The 19,526-nt window shown below is 42.8% G+C and overlaps 1 protein-coding gene across 2 annotated transcripts in view; it reads left to right on the top strand.

The window, feature by feature from the left end:
• Window positions 1–4,439: 4,439 nt before the first annotated feature.
• cop1 (COP1 E3 ubiquitin ligase) overlaps window positions 4,440–19,526 on the top strand; it is a 47,292-nt gene continuing 32,205 nt past the window's right edge. For both annotated transcript variants that reach the window (XM_084057169.1, XM_084057168.1), the window contains exons 1-7: window positions 4,440–4,858; window positions 6,717–7,050; window positions 10,048–10,107; window positions 12,884–12,981; window positions 13,622–13,686; window positions 16,080–16,196; window positions 19,200–19,268. In XM_084057169.1, coding sequence (XP_083913295.1) covers window positions 4,786–4,858; window positions 6,717–7,050; window positions 10,048–10,107; window positions 12,884–12,981; window positions 13,622–13,686; window positions 16,080–16,196; window positions 19,200–19,268 — 816 coding nt within the window. In that variant the 5' untranslated portion in view covers window positions 4,440–4,785. The remainder of the gene's footprint in view (window positions 4,859–6,716; window positions 7,051–10,047; window positions 10,108–12,883; window positions 12,982–13,621; window positions 13,687–16,079; window positions 16,197–19,199; window positions 19,269–19,526) is intronic.

Genomic DNA, 19,526 nt, shown 5'->3' with positions numbered 1-19,526 from the left:
TGGGGTGAGTAATCCATAGAGAAAAAGTTATTTTTAAAAACTGTTTGTTTGTCTTAACAGGGTGATTCAGGTGGTCCTCTGATGTGTGAACTGGATGGGATTCACTACGTCACTGGTTTGGTGAGCTTTGGTCCTCGATGTGGTAAGACAAGCAGCCCTGGTGTCTACGCCAACGTCTACAGATATGTGGACTGGATTAAGAGTGATCATGTTGATTATGATTATGAGTTTGATGAGGCCCATACCTCCAGGTCTATTGATCATGTTGATTATGACTTCACTAATGATGAAAAACATCCCTCCATTGAGTGATAAGTGATGTTTCATGAGCCGCTTATGGGCCATGATCCACCTCATGAGAAACCCTGGACCCTGATCATTTTGACCAAATCCATTTGTGACAAAAGGCCTTCCACTGATATTGCATTATTATTCTTTTTTTTTTTTAATTGTGTGTTTACACATTGCATTAGTACATGTAATATGTAGTTCATAAGTAATTAAGTAAGCTTTTCTGAGCCATGAGGCCCGTAGGGCAGGAGCCTATCTCCTGTTTCTGTAGTGTGAGGCGGCTTGATGTACAAGTACAACCTCTGTATATGACACTAGTATGTCACATGTACAAGTTCATCCTCTGTACATGACACTAGTAGGCCTATGTCACATGTACAAATACAACCTCTGGATATGATGCTAAATTTGTGAAATATGTCTAGAAGTACCTGTATGTAATTAACAAGTAACTGAGTTTGCTGCCAATGTTACTAGAGATATCAAGTTGATAGTAATGCATAATACAATGTTACTAGAGATATTAAGTTGATAGTAATGCATAATACAATGTTACTAGAGATATTAAGTTGATAGTAATGCATAATACAATGTTACTAGAGATATTAAGTTGATGATAATGTATAATACAATGTTACTAGAGATATTAAGTTGATAATAATGAAAATACAATGTTACTAGAGATATTAAGTTGATGATAATGTATAATACAATGTTACTAGAGATATTAAGTTGATAATAATGAAAATACAATGTTACTAGAGATATTAAGTTGATGATAATGTATAATACAATGTTACTAGAGATATTAAGTTGATAATAATGAAAATACAATGTTACTAGAGATATGAAGTTGATGATAATGCAAAATACAATGTTACTAGAGATATTAAGTTGATAATAATGAAAATACAATGTTACTAGAGATATTAAGTTGATAGTAATGTATAATACAATGTTACTAGAGATATTACATTGATATAAACGCTGCTTGCTCGTGGGGTAATTAATGGGTGAATGGTGTATCGGTGTTGACCTGCTGTTAAGTTCCATTAGAAAACATATCTATAAAATTGACTTGATTGAGTAATTGTAATACTTCTTTGAAGCACAATGAAACATTTTGATCATTTTGTTTTGAGTAACTATGAATAAAAGTTCATTCTAAAACGGCTAGTCCCATCCATTGATTCTTATTGGCTGGTTTCTGTTTAGTAGGATGTATGGATACATTTTTTAAAGTTGTAACGTCATGGTGTGGCCACATCTTATTAACTTGAGCACACAAGATCCTTAAGTTGTTCCCACGTCTTAATTAAAGTGTGTGCACGAGATCCCTAAGTTGTTTCCACGTCCACGGCGGCTAGGTTAAGACTTTGACAGGGGCCACATTTACACTATTACAAGTGGTGTAAGTAAACGGTACCCAGTCCCCTCCCCTCCCAGTGACTTGTGGCGTTGAATCCATCCTCTTTGGGTCCAGTACTAACCTTGGCAAGGCTGAGAGCTTCACAATCAAAGCGGGTGATGATGTTATCACAAGAAAGGAGGAAATTACCTGGGTTCCATCATGGAGGAAACCTCTCCGGTGATAAAATGGCCAAAAGAGTGATCAAAAAGGTCAACCAAAGAACACGCTTTTTGTATAGGATTTCCTCTCTAGTCAGTAACAATACCTTGATGATTCTGGCAGGGGCCCTCATACACGGTCATTTCGATTATGCCTGCTCCTCATGGTATATCACAACACCACTAAGGCCTTAAAAACAAGGCTCCAAACATCCCAAAACAAACTAGTAAGGCTACCTCTTGGCCTCAATCACAAAACCCATCTAAACCCTGCTCATTTTGCTAGGATTGGATGGCTTAGGGTTGAGGACAGAGTACAGCAACTTACAATGGGCCTGGTCTACAAGATACACCACAACATTGAGATACCCCTGTCAAAATACTTCCAAAACGTAAATGAAGTCCACGATCATAACACCAGAGGCAGCTCCACTGATCATGTTCAACCCAGATTTGGCTCAGCAAAGGGAATGAACTCGTTTTGATTGATTGATTGATTGATTGATTGATTGAAATTGTTATTAGGCAAAATAATGTAAAACAACACAGTTACATTCATAATACTTTTGTCTAAAAGGTCCGACCAAAAAAGTCTTTACGGACTTGTTTCCGTTGGGGTCCTTGAATTAATTTCATAGACATATATAGTAGCAACCAAACAGTTCAAAAATCAACATAAAAATACAGAGAAGAAATACCACTATGTACAAAAAAAAGCATGACAAATAAAAAATATATACAAATATTCTCATTCTATTCTACAAAAATGTGGGATGCCCTGGTAGTAAAACCCTACTCACTTTCAAAACTGCCCTAAAGATACACCTTCAGGAGGCTGCAATTCGAAAATGGCCCCTGTCAGTCTTAACCTAAGAACTTTTCCTTTTTTTCTTTTCTCTTGCATTATATTTTTCATTTTTAATACCAGTAACATGTAGCTGATTGTATGACGTTCTGTAGGCTATAGTAGTGTGTATACATGTCATCATGATTTGTGTGTATGGGGATCTCATATTAAACAAGCTCAGTGCTTAATGAGCCTTCCAGTTTAGTAGACCCTTGTATTGTGTATTTGTATTTCCATGTACTGTTGTTCTCATGTCTTACTAAATAAAGTACATCAAAATTGTTGATTTTCTATGTTCTATGTTAACTTGAAAAATGTTTTGGACAAATAGCCAATTCTACACAGAGTTGCCCAGATTTCCCTATTAGTGCCCAACCTATCCTGTATGTATCCGCTTATTTCCCTCACACGATCTGGCAACACTGCGCGAGCCGCAGACCAGCCAGAGCTCCGTTCCGTAAACAACTATAGGACATCCAGTTCTGGAGCTATCAAATATAAGGTTTCTGGTTGCCTTCAAAATAAGATCACCGTATTTAATGTTTTTTTTTTTAAATGTCTATTTAAATGTCTTATTTACTAGAGCAATTATAAGTACCAGGTTTTCTTTTAAAAGGCACATATTTATATAAATATGGCTCATACTAGAGCAGTGGTTCTCAAACCTTTTCATGTCAAGGACCCCCAAATTGATATGTATTTGTCTGCGGGACCCCCATCTGAAAATATGATGAGCCAGGGACCCCCCCGAAGGGAAGATTTGTGTTGCTTTATAGTTAAAATGTGCAAATGAAATGTTTTTTTCAACGGCTCCTTTTTGCACTAGAGCGGTGGTTTTCAACCAGTGGTCCGGGGACCACCAGTGGTCCTTGGGGCGGTACCAGGGGGTCCCCAGGTAAATGAGTTAACACAGCGTCACAATCATTTTAACCGCTTAGCTTTGGCTATTAAAAAAATATCAGATCTACAAGCATAGCGCTATGAGCTTGTAGATCTGCTATTTTTGATAAAACCTTTGAAAAAGTGTGCGTATCTTTGATTATATATATATATTTTTTTAAAGCGAACGTTTTTAACTAAAATGTTCTCTTCTGGGGGTCCCTGGCACAAAACATTTGCAGATGGGGGTCCGCGGCCAAATGTATATCAATTTAGGGGTCCTTGGCATGAAAAAGGTTGAAAACCCACTGCTCTGGATCATTGGTTCTCAAAGTGGGGTCCGGGGACCCCCAAGGGGTACTTGAGGGAGTTCCAGGGGGTCCCCAGCTAAATGATAGATTAGGCACCAAATGGACCCTTATGGGTCTGTAACTCTGAGAGTGTACAAATGGAACCAAATGGACCCGTTAGGGTCCATTTGGTTCCATTTGTACACTCTCAGAGTTAAATTAACATTGATCTTACTCAATTGGGGTCCCAGTGATATAAATGCCATTAAATGGGGGTCCGTAGCCTAAATGCATGTCAAACTGGCCGGTTCCTTGAAATTAAAATGGTTGAGAATCACTGCTAGAGCCATAAAAATCTTCTCTTATGGGGGTCCCTGGCTTATATCTTTTCAAATGGGGGTCCGCGGGCTAATAAGTGTCAATTTGGGGGTCCTTGACATGGGAAAGTTTGAGAACCACTAGATGTAGAGGGTACTCTTATTCTGAAGGGATCGTTCAACAACGGAAGTCTTATATGTGTGTGTTAATGTATGGTCGCTCGCGCAACACTGTCAGCCAGTCAGTTCAGTCAGTCAGTGTGTAGCTAACAGGCTAACAGCTAACATCCTCTCTCTCTGAGAACAACAACAACAACAACAACAACATAATGTCCGCCATGTTGTTAAACACTCCTTAAAGACAGAAGACGGACGTTGAAGCTTGGGATTAAAAGCCTCCTGTTGTTCCTCCTCTCTGTGTCTCCTCCTGCTTCTATACAGAGGATGTTACGTTAGCACAGCCTAGCTAGCCAGCTAGCTTAGCATGTAGCCTAGCCTAGCCTAGCCTAGCTTAACTATAACGTCTCTCTCCCATTACAGAGACTCTACACAGTGTTATTAATCATAATATTTAGTATTATTATAGTATATCATGTCCAGTGGGAACCGGCCTGTTGCCTCCCAACAGGGTGCCAGCTCTGTGCCCAGCACCAGTAACACCACTGGTACCTATTACTTTACTTATTACTTTACTTATTACTGTTTTCTATCTGTTTATATGATGTTTTTGCATAGTGGTGTATACAGCGGTGTAAAGGGACTTTTACTTGTAACAGAGTACTTCTACATTGCAGTATTGATACTTATACTCAAGTAAAACATTTGAGTACTTTTTCCACCACTGATATATCTATATCTGTGTCTGTCATTACATGTGTTGATGAATTGAGTACACAGCACCCCAATGGAAACAAGCCATTGTGCTTTCTTGGGGTTTAAATCCTCTTAAGTCAGAGGTTCTCAAACCTTTTCATGTCAAGGACCCCAAAAATGATTTATATTTGGCTGCGTGCGGACCCCCATCTGAAAATAATGTGTGTATATGTTTAAAAATATATTCTAAATGTGTTTTTTTGTTGTTGCAAGAATTCTTTTGAAAAGAGCAGATCTACAAGCTTTGTGAGCTTGTAGAGCTTGTAGATCTGCTATTTTCAAATAGCCAATATATATCGTGCTCAAGTGATTAAACTGAAGTGCAACTGAATGCAAAATTAAGGACCCCTGGGGGTCCTTGAGGGTATATACCCTTAATACCTTAATACCTGAATAGACATAGACGTGTTTAATATCGCGTCAAATAAGAACTGTGTTCCAAACATAAACAAATGATGGTTTGACTCTTATGGATGTGGAGCATCAACTGACGGTGAGAAAACGATAATGTTTCTTCCGCCGAATTAGTTACATTTTCTCCAGAAACAGACTGTATCAAATATAAAGTGACTGACTATCATAAACGATACAGAACCTCCTCCATGACAATATTGCAGAGACAGTTTGTTTGTTTTTGGACCACACTTCTTATAGAGTACAGAAGTCCTGACGTCACTCGTTCATCCCCTGGGGCGTAAAGTCATTTCTCTATGGAGAATAACATTGGGTCATCTTACAATCGTCTCATATAAGAATTGTGGTCCAAAAGTAAACAAACTGTCTCTGTGATATTGTCAGGGAGGAGGTTCTGTATGGTTTATGATAATTCAATTCAATTCAATTTTATTAAAGTGTCAAATCACAACAAGTTGTCTCAAGACACTTTACATGTAGAGAAGAGACCCGACAATCCCACCCTGAACAAGCAATTTTTGCGACAGTGGCAACGAAAAACTCCCTCTTAACTGGAAGAAACGTCAGGCAGACCCTAGGTTCTAGGGTGGCGGCCTTCTGCCTGATAGTCAGTCACTTATATTTGATACAGTCTACAGTAACTAATTTGGCGGCAGTAACATTATAGTTTTCTCACCGTCAGTTGATACTTCATATCCATAAGAGTCAAACCACCGTGGGATCATTTGTTTATTTTTGGAACACAGTTCTTATTTGACGCGATATTAAATACGTCTATGGGTAGTAAACACGTCAGGACTTCTGTGTTGTTATTGCAGTGGTGTTCAACCAGTGGTCCGGGGACCACCACTGGTCCTTGAGGGAGTACCAGGGGGTCCCCCAGCAAAATTAGTTAATAGCGTCACAATCATTTTTCACCACTTAGCTTTGGCTATTCAAAAATAGCAGATATACAAGCTCATAGCGCGGCACCGAGTGCCGCGCTATGAGCTTGTAGATCTGCTATTTTTTGAAAAATCTTGAAAAAGTGTGCAAATCTTTGAACATTTATATTTTTTAAAGCAAAATATTTACTGATATCTTCGCTTCTGGGGGGTCCCTGGCACGAAACATCTTCAGATGGGGGTCCGCGGCCAAATGTAATGCTGTATTGAACTGTACTTTCCTTTGCTTTCTTTTTGCAAACCGCTAATAAAGTAATCATTTAATCAATCAATCAATCAATCGATCCATCAGGCAGCTCCAATGGTGGCGGTGCCGGCGGTGGTACCACTGGTTCTACTGGGAGCAACGGCAACGGCACTGGGAGCAACGGCACCGAACAGCAGCAGCAGCAGGGGGGCGGCGGCGGCTTGATGTCGGTGCCCACCTCCTCCTCCACCTCCTCCCCGGCCCCCGTGCAGCAGAGCTCCTCCTCCAGAGGAGGAGGGCTGAGCAGCAGCAGACCCGCTGCCTCCTCCTCTTCGTCCTCCTCGTCGGGGGTCCTCAGCAGGAAGAGACCCCTCCATCAGGCGCCGCTGTACAACGGCCTGCTCAACTCCTACGAGGACAAGAGCAACGACTTTGTCTGGTGAGGGTTTGACCCGTGAATGTCTCTGTGATCCTACATGTGTTGATTTTGACAGCACATTTTGATTTAGTTTTAGTCATATTTTAGTCATTTGAAGTGTTTTAGTTTTTGTCTAGTTTTAGTTGATTAAATATCATGAGATTATAGTCGACTAAATCTACAGTTGATTTAGTCGACTAAAATGTATGTTGGCGGTGCCTTGATGGCGTCGTAATGGCTGATTTTACACTTGGCTGCATGCTGAAAATAGCCGATCTACAAGCTCACAACGCGTCGCAGCGCGACGCGTTGTGAGCTTGTAGATCTTCTATTTTCAGAGCACAACACCCGAGCGCAACCAAACATAAAATGACTTGTCTTTTAGTTCTACTGGATCTTTTCTCCACTAGATCCCTCACTAACATTTTAGTCTAGTTTTATTTGTTGACGAAATTGTCAATGTATTTAGTCTTAGTTTTAGTTATCATAGCTTAGTTTTTATTTAGTTTTTATTTAGTTTTCGTCAGTGAAAAAAGTTAGTCGACCAACATTTTTCGTCATAGTTTTAGTCGACGAAATCAACACCGGTCTACATTACTCACCCAATAATTAACTCCTAAAACTTGGGAGTCAGATATTGTCCTCTAGTTTCATATCCATTTGTAAGTTCTGGCAGAAAACGTGTGTTTAGTCAAATATCTCCACTTCTCCACGAGCAGCACGACTGGCGACGTTCTGTCCGAGGGCGAAGGCCCCGGGATGAGTGCAGGACCGAACAGAATCAAAACCTTTCCTTTTTGGGAAGCACAAATGTTTTGGGGCACACAATTGGCAGGTGGTGTTATTCATTACCACCGCACCAATCGCAACGCACCCGTCAATTGCGTGCCCCATGCGTTTGTGCTTCCCAAACATGGACCGTTTCCAAAGGAAGGTTTTCGTATGTTCAGTAGTTCAGCAGTTATTGCAGGTCCGGCCTCGTCGCTGACAGACAATGTTGTCCGTGTGAATCTCGTGGAGAAGTGGAGATATTTGACTAAACACACGTTTTTCTGCCAGAACCTTCAAATGGATATGAAACTAGAGCAGGGGTTCAGTGGTCCGGGGACCACCAGTGGTCCTTGAGGGGGTTCCAGGGGGTCCCCAGCTAAATGATGGATAGGAACCTAATGGACCCTTATGGGTCTGTAACTCTGAGAGTGTACAAATGGAACCAAACGGACCCTAACGGGTCCGTTTGGTTCCATTTGTACACTCTCAGAGTTAAATTAACATTGATTTTATAATATAGATTTGGGTCCCAGATATAGAAATGCCATTAAATGGGGGTTTGCAGCCTAACGCATGTTAAACAGGGGGTCCTTGAAATTAAAATTGTTGAGAATCACTGCTAGAGCCATAAAAATCTTCTCTTATCGGGGGTCTCTGGCATATCTTTTCAAATGGGGGTCCGTGGGCTAATATGTGTCAATTTGGGGGTCCTTGACGCGAAAAAGGTTGAAAACCACTGAACTAGAGGAACAATATCTGACTCCAAGTCTTAGGAATTCATTATTGGGTGAGTTACACACACAGCGCTGTATAACCCTGTGCCAGGTACACACTGCAGGACATTTGGTCCGATATTGCTGTCGCCGACCTTTTTTGGCGCTCGCCGACAAAACCTCCCGATCTGATTACAAAATCCACACAGATCTTGAATGGGGGTCTATGGCACAACATGTTTTCAGAAGGGGGAGGTCTGCGCCTCTGTGGACAATTAATTATTATTATTAATTTGGGGGTCAAACAACATTAGGAAACAAGGCCAAAAAAGCAACTACACTTTCAAGCAACTACAGAAAAACAATCCCAAAGTCGCTTATAATAAGCGGACATGGCAACTCTGTCACTGACCGCTTCTGCGCTCTTGACGTGCAAGCGAGAGAGAGAGCGAGAGAGGGGGGAGAGAGAGAGGGGGGAGGGAGAGGGAGAGAGGCATATCACGGGATACGTCGATTAGAATGAATTGGAATAAACACAAATGTATGTATTGGGTCTGATTCTGGAGATATCATCCTAGTGAACTATCCTACAGTGTGTCAGCCCTTGTCGGGGATCAATCGTGTTGTGAAGACCACAACGATATTATGACAGCCCATTTCAAGAAATAAACTCCTGCAGTGTGTTATGCTTAACGATCAGATGACCCCCCGACCACTTTAAGGTCCTGCAGTGTGTACCTGCCTTAAGTTTCATGTCGCCCAGATCAGTCTGCTAACCGGACGCGGATAGGACCGATCTATGGCTGTGTGTTTGGAATACATGAAAAGATCACAGACATTCTAGGGCAGGGGTGATGCAACTTTGATGATGTAGAGGGCCTCTATATTTCCACACTCACTCCAGAGGGACACGTTACATAATATACTGTCGGGCAGAAAACTCTTATCTCCGTGTTTCAACTTTTTTTGTAAATGAATGCCGTACTTCGCCATTCTATGTCGCACAAAAGTAGCAAAAATAGCCGATCTACAAGCTCAAAACGCGTCGCGGCGCGACGCGTTTTGAGCTTGTAGATCTGCTGTTTTTGATATTTTTGAATTGAAATCCTGATTTTCTTTCGCTATTTTTCAATTGGAATCCTGAAAAGTAACATTTTTATTTAATTCCAAATGCATTTAGTTATACTTATGTTAACCTTTTGAACTTAAATACAAATACATTGGACATAAAAAGACTATAGAATTGTAATACTAGTCATTAAGCTACTAATATAGACTGAAGTCATTAAAGCGGGTCATGTTTGCATGTTTGGAATCATAACAGCTGTAATCAATAATATATCAGTATTCTGATATTAACCTGCGGGCCGCATTAAGTCAAGGTGGGGGCCGCATGTGGCCCCCGGGCCCCCAGTGGCCCATGTATGTCTTCCTGTATCGGCACACCCCTAATCTGTACCCTCGCAGAGTTACAAACGGATAAAGACCAAGCACATGATTAACATAACGTGGTTTTCTATCCTGTTTCCTCCAGTCCCATCTGCTTCGAAATGATAGAAGAGGCGCACATGACAAAGTGTGGACACAGTTTCTGGTAAGTGACACTTGCTATAGCATGTCTTGTTGTCTGATGTCTGATTCCCAGCGCTTTGCTGGGTTTTTAAAACTCATTCACTGCCAGACTTATTTCTGGCTGTGTTTGCCCACTGCCAGCGATTTAGCGTTTTTTTATAACTTTAAAAATGTCACAGTTTTTTTTTTCCCATCATGATCGCAAGTCCAATCGTTTCTAAACACACCGGCGATACGTGCACGCCGCTCAAGACAACAAACATTCCGATCGGGGTGGAGTCTCTTCTGCAGCCCAGCCCGCGGCACTTGGTGCCGCACTATGAGCTTGTAGATCTGCTATTTTTGAATAGCCAAAGAATGAGTTACAAATGTTTATTTTTCAAATGACACAGATGCGTTCCCGGTCTTAATGGGTAAAACCTTTCAGGGTATGATGCTGCTGCTCACATTGTTAATATCATTATTAATTATTACAGGTATCATATGCTGGGTGTGAACAGCCCTTCCACCACAATCACAATCTACTTTCCAACCTACTAAAACTACAGCTTTCCTATATTTTATCACTCAGTTTGATGTTGATCAATGATCTTTTAGAAAATCTGGCTTATGCTGAATGATACGACTGGGCTTGGAGAGCATGTGTTCACAATATGCAGCCTGGGCGCCCGCCTTCATCAAAGCAACATACCTGAAGGAAGGAATGAAATATAGTTTATTGAAGTGCATAAACAGGCCATTATACTGTACAATGTAAGAGTTGTACAGCGAAACGTGTGAGTGATATATATATATAGGTGACGGCTGTTTGCACCTTTTGTGTTGGTGGAAGACTAACATAACCAGGGGTGTTGCTGCGCGAGAAAAAATGACGCTCTGCTTCCAAATTCCGCCAATTTTCGCCGTTTTTTTTTTCTCACACGCCGTTAGGAGAAGCCCCCAAGCTTGGTGTCCTGTGCTGCACTGTCTGATTTTATCCGCCAGATTTGGACGTTCACGGCATATTTTTGCACCGTTACGGTGCGTTCATCATCGGTGACGAGTGCCTCCAACAGCCGCTGCGTGCACGCAGCGAGGCGATGCGAGGCGAGGCAACAATCACACAATCACGTGCAGCATGCGTCCCCTTCCCCTGCTCCTAATGGCTGTACATGGGGCCGACGCGTGCTTTAGCGTGAGTGTGTGAGTGTGGCTTCAGGAAGTAAATTCCTAGCCTCGATCTCCAGGCTTTTATATTTTAGTTTTGCTAAAAAAATAAAAGCTTGGAAATTCCTGTCCCAGCTGTTGGTACGCAAAAGCGCCTTGCGTCGTCTGATGTGGTGCGCATTATTTATTTTGGGTGCTCATGCGCACCTGTTATGTGCACCCCTGAACATAACTCACATCATCCAACGTATAAATTCCGTCCGTTATGGGGGCACGGTGGTGCAGTCGGTAGCACTGTCTTCTCACAGCTAGAAGGCCCTGGGTTCGATTCCCGCTGGGGGGGCGTGTCTTCTCCTCCGCGTCATCAGTGCCCATACCCTAGGTGGGGTTTGGTCGAAAGGGCCTTTCTCTGTGGAGTTTGCATGTTCTCCCCGTGTCTCATAGGGCAGTGCTTCTCAAACTTTTTCATGTCAAGGACCCCCAAATTGACACTTATTAGCCCGCGGACCCCCATTTGAAAAGATAAGCCAGGGACCCCCATAAGAGAAGATTTTTACGGCTCTAGCAGTGATTCTCAACCATTTTAATTTCAAGGACCCCCAGTTTGACATGCATTAGGGCTACAGACCCCCATTTAATGGCATTTATATCACTTGGACCACAATTCATATTGTAAAATCTATTTCAAATTAACTCTGAGAGTGTACAAATGGAACCAAATGGACCCGTTAGGGTCCATTTGGTTCCATTTGTACACTCTCAGAGTTACAGACCCTTAAGGGTCCATTTGGTGCCTAATCTATCATTTAGCTGGGGACCCCCTGGAACTCCCTCAAGGACCCCTGGGGGTCCCCGGACCCCACTTTGAGAACCAATGTCCTAGGGTAGGTACCCCACTCTGTGGGTAAATGTGTACATTTACACCTTCAGTCCATGCTTCATATCCATGTCTCACCGGGGTCACCGGGGTCACCGGGGTCACCGGGGTCACCGGGGCGGTGTGATTATGTTTGGAACACAGTTCTTATGTCACGTGATCTCAGATTCCCCCCATGGGGATATCAACACTAACAATAAAGCCACGACCCAGGGGGACAGAGCGCCCTCTTGTGGCAGTGACATCGGGACTTCGGTGCTCTAGAGCAGTGGTTGTCAACCAGTGGTCCGGGGACCACCAGTCAGTGGTCCTTGAGGGGGTTTCCAGGGGGTCCACAGCAAAAGGAGTTAATACATTTTCACCCCTCCTTTATCCATATTGTATATTGGCTATTCAAAAATAGCAGATCTACAACCTCGCAGCACGTCACTTCGTGCCGTGCTGCGAGGTTGTAGATCTGCTATTTTTTAACTTTTTCGAAAAATCTTGAAAGTGTTTGAATAATTTTGTAGAATTTTGCTCTTTTTTTTAACACAAATCTTCTCTTATGGGGGTCCCTGGCACAGAACATTTTCAGATGGGGGTCCGCGGCCAAATGTATATCAATTTAGGGGTCCTTGGCATGAAAAAGGTTGAAAACCACTGCACTATAGGGAATGTAGTTTTTCTTGTGAAATCCTTCCAAGCTCGGCGATAATGTCCCATGATGCTCTCTGTTCTGCCTCTCTCTGCAGTGATAATATCCCATGATGCTCTCTGTTGTCTCTCTCTGCAGCTTTAAGTGCATCCGTCAGAGCCTGGAGGACAGCAACAGATGTCCTAAGTGTAACTACATCGTTGACAATGTGGATCAGCTTTACCCAAACTTCCTTGGTAGGCACGAGGTCCTGTTAAAAAAAAGGAGAAAAATCCTTTCTCTCTATCTCTCTATCTCTCTCTCTCTCTCTCTCTCTCTCTCTCTCTCTCTCTCTCTCTCTCTCTCTCTCTCTCTCTCCTGGGAACAGAAAGTTAAATTATGATAAATATTGAACATGGAAGATGGAACATAAATAAATAACTCAAAACATTAAACCAGGGGTCTTCAACGTTTTCAGCCCAAGGACCCCCTAGCTGAGAGAGGGATGAAGCAGGGACCCCCTCTATACTGTATACAATTGAGTTTCAGATTCAACTTTTTTTGTTTACGTGGTCTGCTCTTTTTTTCCCCTCTACACCTATACCTCTTTGCCAAAAATAGCAGATCTACAAGCTCACAACGCCTCGCAGCGTGAGGCGTTGTGAGCTTGTAGATCTGCTATTTTTTGGCTAAAGTTCTCCTCAGAAAACGGTTGCTAGAGTTCAAGAGGTTAAGGTAAAAACAAAAAACAAATCATATCACACAAAGATTTGTAGACCCCCTGTAGTAACTCTGAGGACCCCTTAGGGGTCCCAGGACCCCCTGTTGAAGACCTCTGGGTTAAAGTGACTGAGCCTCTGACCTGGACCCTGTGTCTCTTTCCTCTCTGTGTTCCAGTGAATGAACTGATCCTCAAACAGAAGCAGAGGTCTGAGGAGAAGAGACTAAAGTTGGACCATCCCGTAAGATCCTACACACGCACGCACGCACGCACGCACGCACGCACGCACACACACACACACACCCACCCACACACACACACACACACACACACACACACACACACACACACACACACACACACACACACACACACACACACCATAGTTGAATATATTGTCCCTGTCGGGGCAGGTAAAACCTCTTATCTCCACCAGGGTTGCATTGCTCACTGGACGGCTTTGCACGCCGTGCAGGAACTTGTTTGACCAGGAGCACGGTGCAGGCACACACATAGATTTAAAACTACTTTAAATTCACACCTCAACAAAGTTTACAAAGGCTCCCGACTCACACCAGGTGGATTAACATAGGAATGAACTCCCCACTGATGTCAGGACAGCAGAGTCACTGATGTCAGGACAGCAGAGTCACTGATGTCAGGACAGCAGAGTCACTGATGTCAGGACAGCAGAGTCACTGATGTCAGGACAGCAGAGTCACTGATGTCAGGACAGCAGAGACACTGATGTCAGGACAGCAGAGTCACTGATGTCAGGACAGCAGAGTCACTGATGTCAGGACAGCAGAGACACTGATGTCAGGACAGCAGAGTCACTGATGTCAGGACAGCAGAGACACTGATGTCAGGACAGCAGAGTCACTGATGTCAGGACAGCAGAGACACTGATGTCAGGACAGCAGAGTCACTGATGTCAGGACAGCAGAGACACTGATGTCAGGACAGCAGAGTCACTGATGTCAGGACAGCAGAGACACTGATGTCAGGACAGCAGAGTCACTGATGTCAGGACAGCAGAGACACTGATGTCAGGACAGCAGAGTCACTGATGTCAGGACAGCAGAGACACTGATGTCAGGACAGCAGAGTCACTGATGTCAGGACAGCAGAGACACTGATGTCAGGACAGCAGAGACACTGATGTCAGGACAGCAGAGTCACTGCCCATCTTTCACCGCAGGCTGAAAACCCATCTCTTCAGGAAACACTACCATTCCTCTCTGCCTGGCCTACTTGTTGTCAGCTAGTTGTACGAACTCTTGTTTTATTGGATCTTGTTTATTCGGTACACTTTGATTTCTTTTTTGAGTTCTCATTTGATTTTCCTATATGTCACAGTAGGTAGCTGATATATTGCACTTTTACCTTAGCGCTAGGTATACTCTTAGTTACTTGTTTTAGAAGAGAATGCACTTCAGACTTCTGGTGATTAGTAGTTTCGTTCCCTACTTATGTTGAATGCACTTATTGTAAGTCGCTTTGGATAAAAGTGTCTGATAAATGTAATGTAAAGTAATGTAATGTAATAGGAATGAGCCTATAGATGCATATCAATGGTCCATTGTGTGACCTGTGTGATAGGTGTTAAGCCACGTGAGTGTCACGTCATTAAAATACAGTGCAACCACGTTCCAACTCAGCATCGCAACACATCTAACAGTTAGTGTTTTTTCCATGAATGGATGTCGTTACTTGATGGTACCACAGCGTCACACAGAAAGCTTCAAAAGTAGCAGATATTGGATTGCAGATATTTGGAGCCTTGTAGATCTGCTACGTTTGTAGATCTGCTACGTTTGTAGATCTACGTTTGTAGATCTGCTACGTGTGTAGATCTGCTACGTTTGTAGATCTACGTTTGTAGATCTGCTACGTGTGTAGATCTGCTACGTTTGTAGATCTGCTACGTTTGTAGATCTGCTACGTTTGTAGCCTTTGAATTTGAACGCTGGAAAGTAACGGTTTTGGACATTATGAGGTTTACACCCTGACAGAGACCATATACTCTGTTTTTATCTCTTACTGTCTGTCTGTCTGTCTGTCTGTCTGTCTGTCTGTCTGTCCGTCTGTCTGTCTGTCTGTCTGTCTGTCTGTCTCTCTGTCTGCGATCAGACACCCTGTAGTTTTAGTCATATTTTAGTCATCTGAAATGTTTTAGTTTTTGTCTAGTTTTAGTCGACTAAAATGTATGTTGGCGGTGCCTTGATGGCGTCGTAATGGCTGATTTTACACTTGGTTGCATGCTGAAAATAGCAGATCTACAAGCTCACAACGCGTCGCAGCGCGACATGTTGTGAGCTTGTAGATCTGCTATTTTCAGAGCACAACACCCAAGCGCAACCAAACTGTAAAATGACTTGTCTTTTAGTTCTACTGGATCTCTTCTCCACTAGATCCCTCACTAACATTTTAGTCTAGTTTTTATTTGTTGATGAAATTGTCAATATATTTAGTCATAGTTTTAGTCATCATAGCTTAGTTTTTATTTAATTTTTATTTAGTTTTCTTCAGTGATAAAAAGTAGTCGACCAACATTTTTCGTCATAGTTTTAGTCGACGAAATCAACACCGTATGTCTCTTAAACCCCCCCCTGTGTCTTGCCCCCCCCCCAGAATGGCTCCAGGTGGCTGTTTCAGGACGTGTTGAGCCCAGACCAGGAGAACCTGGACCTGGCCAACGTCAACCTGATGCTGGAGCTCCTGGTGCAGAAGAAGAAACAGCTGGAGGCGGTAAGCATAGAAGAAGAAGAAGAAGACGTATGATAAACTGGTTGTGAAAAAGTGCATCGCGGCCCAAAACCCATCTGAGCGCTTAACACATTGAGTGCCAGGGGTGTTTTAAAAAAATGTACGTTGAGTGCCTGGAATTTTAACCATTTTTGAACCTTTTTCAAGTAGTCACAAAATATTTTCAGGGATCACCGTCCTCACGGTGATCCCCTCATTACACACATAGAGGTCTCGTACAATCGTGGGGAAAAGATTAAAAACATTCGGTAATCCGTTCCATAGTTGCAGCCAGTTGAAAATAGTCGAAAATACATTGTAAAAAGAAAAAGTACACAGGAGCCGAGATACAGGCTTTTGAAGTCATAAGTTAACCAGGAAGTGGATTGGAGTCTAAATCTTCGTAAAATGATATCTCCTGGTGCTGTGAAGGGAAAAAAAAAAAAAAAAAAAAAAAAAATAAACTTTTTTTTTTTCTTTTCATATTTTTGTCCAAAAACGGCCATAACCGTTTTTGGCACACCTCGTTTGGATTATGAAAAACAGTCCGGACCATTTTTGGCACTCAATGTGTTAACCACGGCAGCCGATAATATGCGATTTCGCCCTTATTATCAGACGACGTCACACCCATAAGAGCGCGCGCAGGCCGGCACCAAATGAACCCCACCGCTCATTAGATGCAGTGTTAAAGTGGTCACAGCCTCACGTGTAAAAATGCATCCCATCAAACTGTCAGATGCTGTTTTTCTCTCCCAGTATGGAGGAAGAATGCTTGGGATCTTTACTGTGTGATCTCTCGCTCTTGAAATATATAATCCTTGTGTTTTTGTTGTGTGCAGGGACGTGATTTTTCTTTTTACCATAACCACTCGAAACCTAGCATTCCTTTTCTGAGGAGAACTTTAGCCAAAAATAGCAGATCTACAAGCTCACAATGCCTCGCGCTGCGAGGCGTTGTGAGCTTGTAGACGGAGGGTCATATGATCATATGATCACGGCACCAGAACACGGCTTGGCTCGCGCAGCTGCACCCCGTCAAGCCTAATTTATGCTCCGCCCCGAGAAGGTGTCGCGCGCGCGCGATAGTGATATGCAACAACATTCTGCCAAGACCCGCCCCAGACCCGAAAAGTCACGCTGCGATTGGCCAGTGGTCACTTTGAGTGACAGTTGGGGCAAACGCAGTCCCCACAGCATCATTTACTATTCTGTGCCTATCGGTACATAACTCTATCGGTACATAACTTGGACGGGGCTGAGTAGGCTCAAAGCGAACTTCGCAACGTTCGGCACGGCAACTCGCGCGCTTTAGCCTCTAGTGGCTCGAGTTCGCTTGAGACTGCGCCCCTCCGTCGCGGTCCGGTCCAAAACTATACTTTATTAGCCAAAAAAAAGTTGTCTGCAGTTGTTGGAAAAAACGTGCCTCCAGCGGGAGTCGAACTCGAGCCTGAGGGTCGGCAGCTTAACGCCTAGTGAGGCACGCCACGAGTCCAGTTGGAATGCTAGGGTTTTTGTCTGTATTAGACCAGTGGTTCTCAAACGTTTTCATGTCAAGGACCCCCAAATAGACGCTTATTACCCCCCGGACCCCCATTTGAAAAGATCAGCCAGGGACCCCAATAAGAGAAGGTTTTTATGGCTCTCTAGCAGTGATTCTCAACCATTTTAATTTCAAGGACCCCCAGTTTACCATGCATTAGGCTACGGACCCCCATTTAATGGCATTTATACCTCTGGGACCCCAATTCATATTTTAAAATCAATGTTAATTTAACTCTGAGAGTGTACAAATGGAACCAAATGGACCCGTTAGGGTCCATTTGGTTCCATTTGTACACTCTCAGAGTTACTGACCCATAAGGGTCCATTTGGTTCCTGTCCATCATATAGCTGGGGACCCCTGGAACCCCCTCAAGTACCCCTAGGGGTCCCCGGACCCCACTTTGAGAACCAATGTATTAGACTGTAAATGCCCCCGAATGATTGTAAAAGGGATGATTGTAAAAAAAAACTAAAATAAAACAGTTTTTTCAAAACGATATTTCTTTTTTCCAAAACGATACATATCGTCACGAAAACGTATCGCGATACATCGCGGGACGATATATCGGCACACCCATAACTTTTACTTTTGGGCGGAATGGGGGATAACCCCCACGTTTGCATCTCCTTTGTCCTGCACACTACACCGGTTATGGACTAGTTCAAATAATCACTACAATTTCAGTTTACAACCCAACCCCGCCCCCTGGAACACAAGGACTCCTGGTGATAATGTACATCATTGTGTTTTTATTATTATGGTAACATAAATGTCCAACAGATGTTTCTCCCAAACACTTACAGATCAGCCCCAAGCACCCACACTCTGCTCCATAAAAACACAAGAGGAAACCCTGTTTCCAATAGCTACATTAAGCCTTTTTTTATGTGATCATGAGGCCCTTTTTCAGACTCCTTCCTAACTAAAACAAATCACCCTGTGGGCAACTTTTACCACCCAGGCCCTGTACACACAGCCAGGGAAAGCCCTGTGTGTGCCAGAGGTATGCTTTATTTTATGTCCGTTTGTTTGTCTGTTCGTACAGTGTTTCTTTTTTTTTCATTGTGGTTCAAACAAACCTCAAGGAATCCCAAGCAGCTCAGAAGCAAAGATTTGAGTCACAAATGTTCTGTTTAAAAAAAAATATACTCTATATTCAAAGATGTGTTATTTATTTCCCCCCCAAAAAATAGCAGATCTACAAGCTCATAGCGCTATGAGCTTGTAGATCTGCTATTTTTGAAAAATCTTTAAAATATGTGCAAATCTTTGAATATATATATTTTAAGCGAACATTTGTAACTCAAATCTTTGCTTCTGGGGGATTCTACAAATGTCTTGTAAACAGTTAGGGTATTTGAAGAAAAAAAAATGTTCTATAATATCAGTGGTTCTCACATGTCAAGGACCATTATGTCAAAACCTTATGGATTACATGTGTGTCTCTTCTCTCCCACAAGGAATCCCAAGCAGCTCAGAGACAGATCCTCATGGAGTTCCTCAAAGAAGCCAGGAGGAACAAGAGAGAAGTATGTCTCTGTGTTCATTATGTTTACCTCACTGTTTGATTTATCAAAGCTTTCAACATGTTTCATCCTCACATGATGGCACATTGCACAACCAATACGCTACATGGATTACAGTTCTCAGTCGCCCCCACGACTGATTTCACTCATTTGGGTTCTCAAAGTTGGGTCCAGGGACCCGCAGCGGTCCTGAGGGGGGGTTCCAGGGGTCCCCAGCAAAATGTGTTAATTTAGCAATATTACACGATTATTGGCGGAACT

Source organism: Gymnoscopelus microlampas (assembly GCF_963454915.1).
Source record: "Gymnoscopelus microlampas genome assembly, chromosome: 5".
NCBI classification, from domain to species: Eukaryota; Metazoa; Chordata; class Actinopteri; order Myctophiformes; family Myctophidae; genus Gymnoscopelus; species Gymnoscopelus microlampas.
This window is presented reverse-complemented; position numbering and strand designations above follow the sequence as displayed.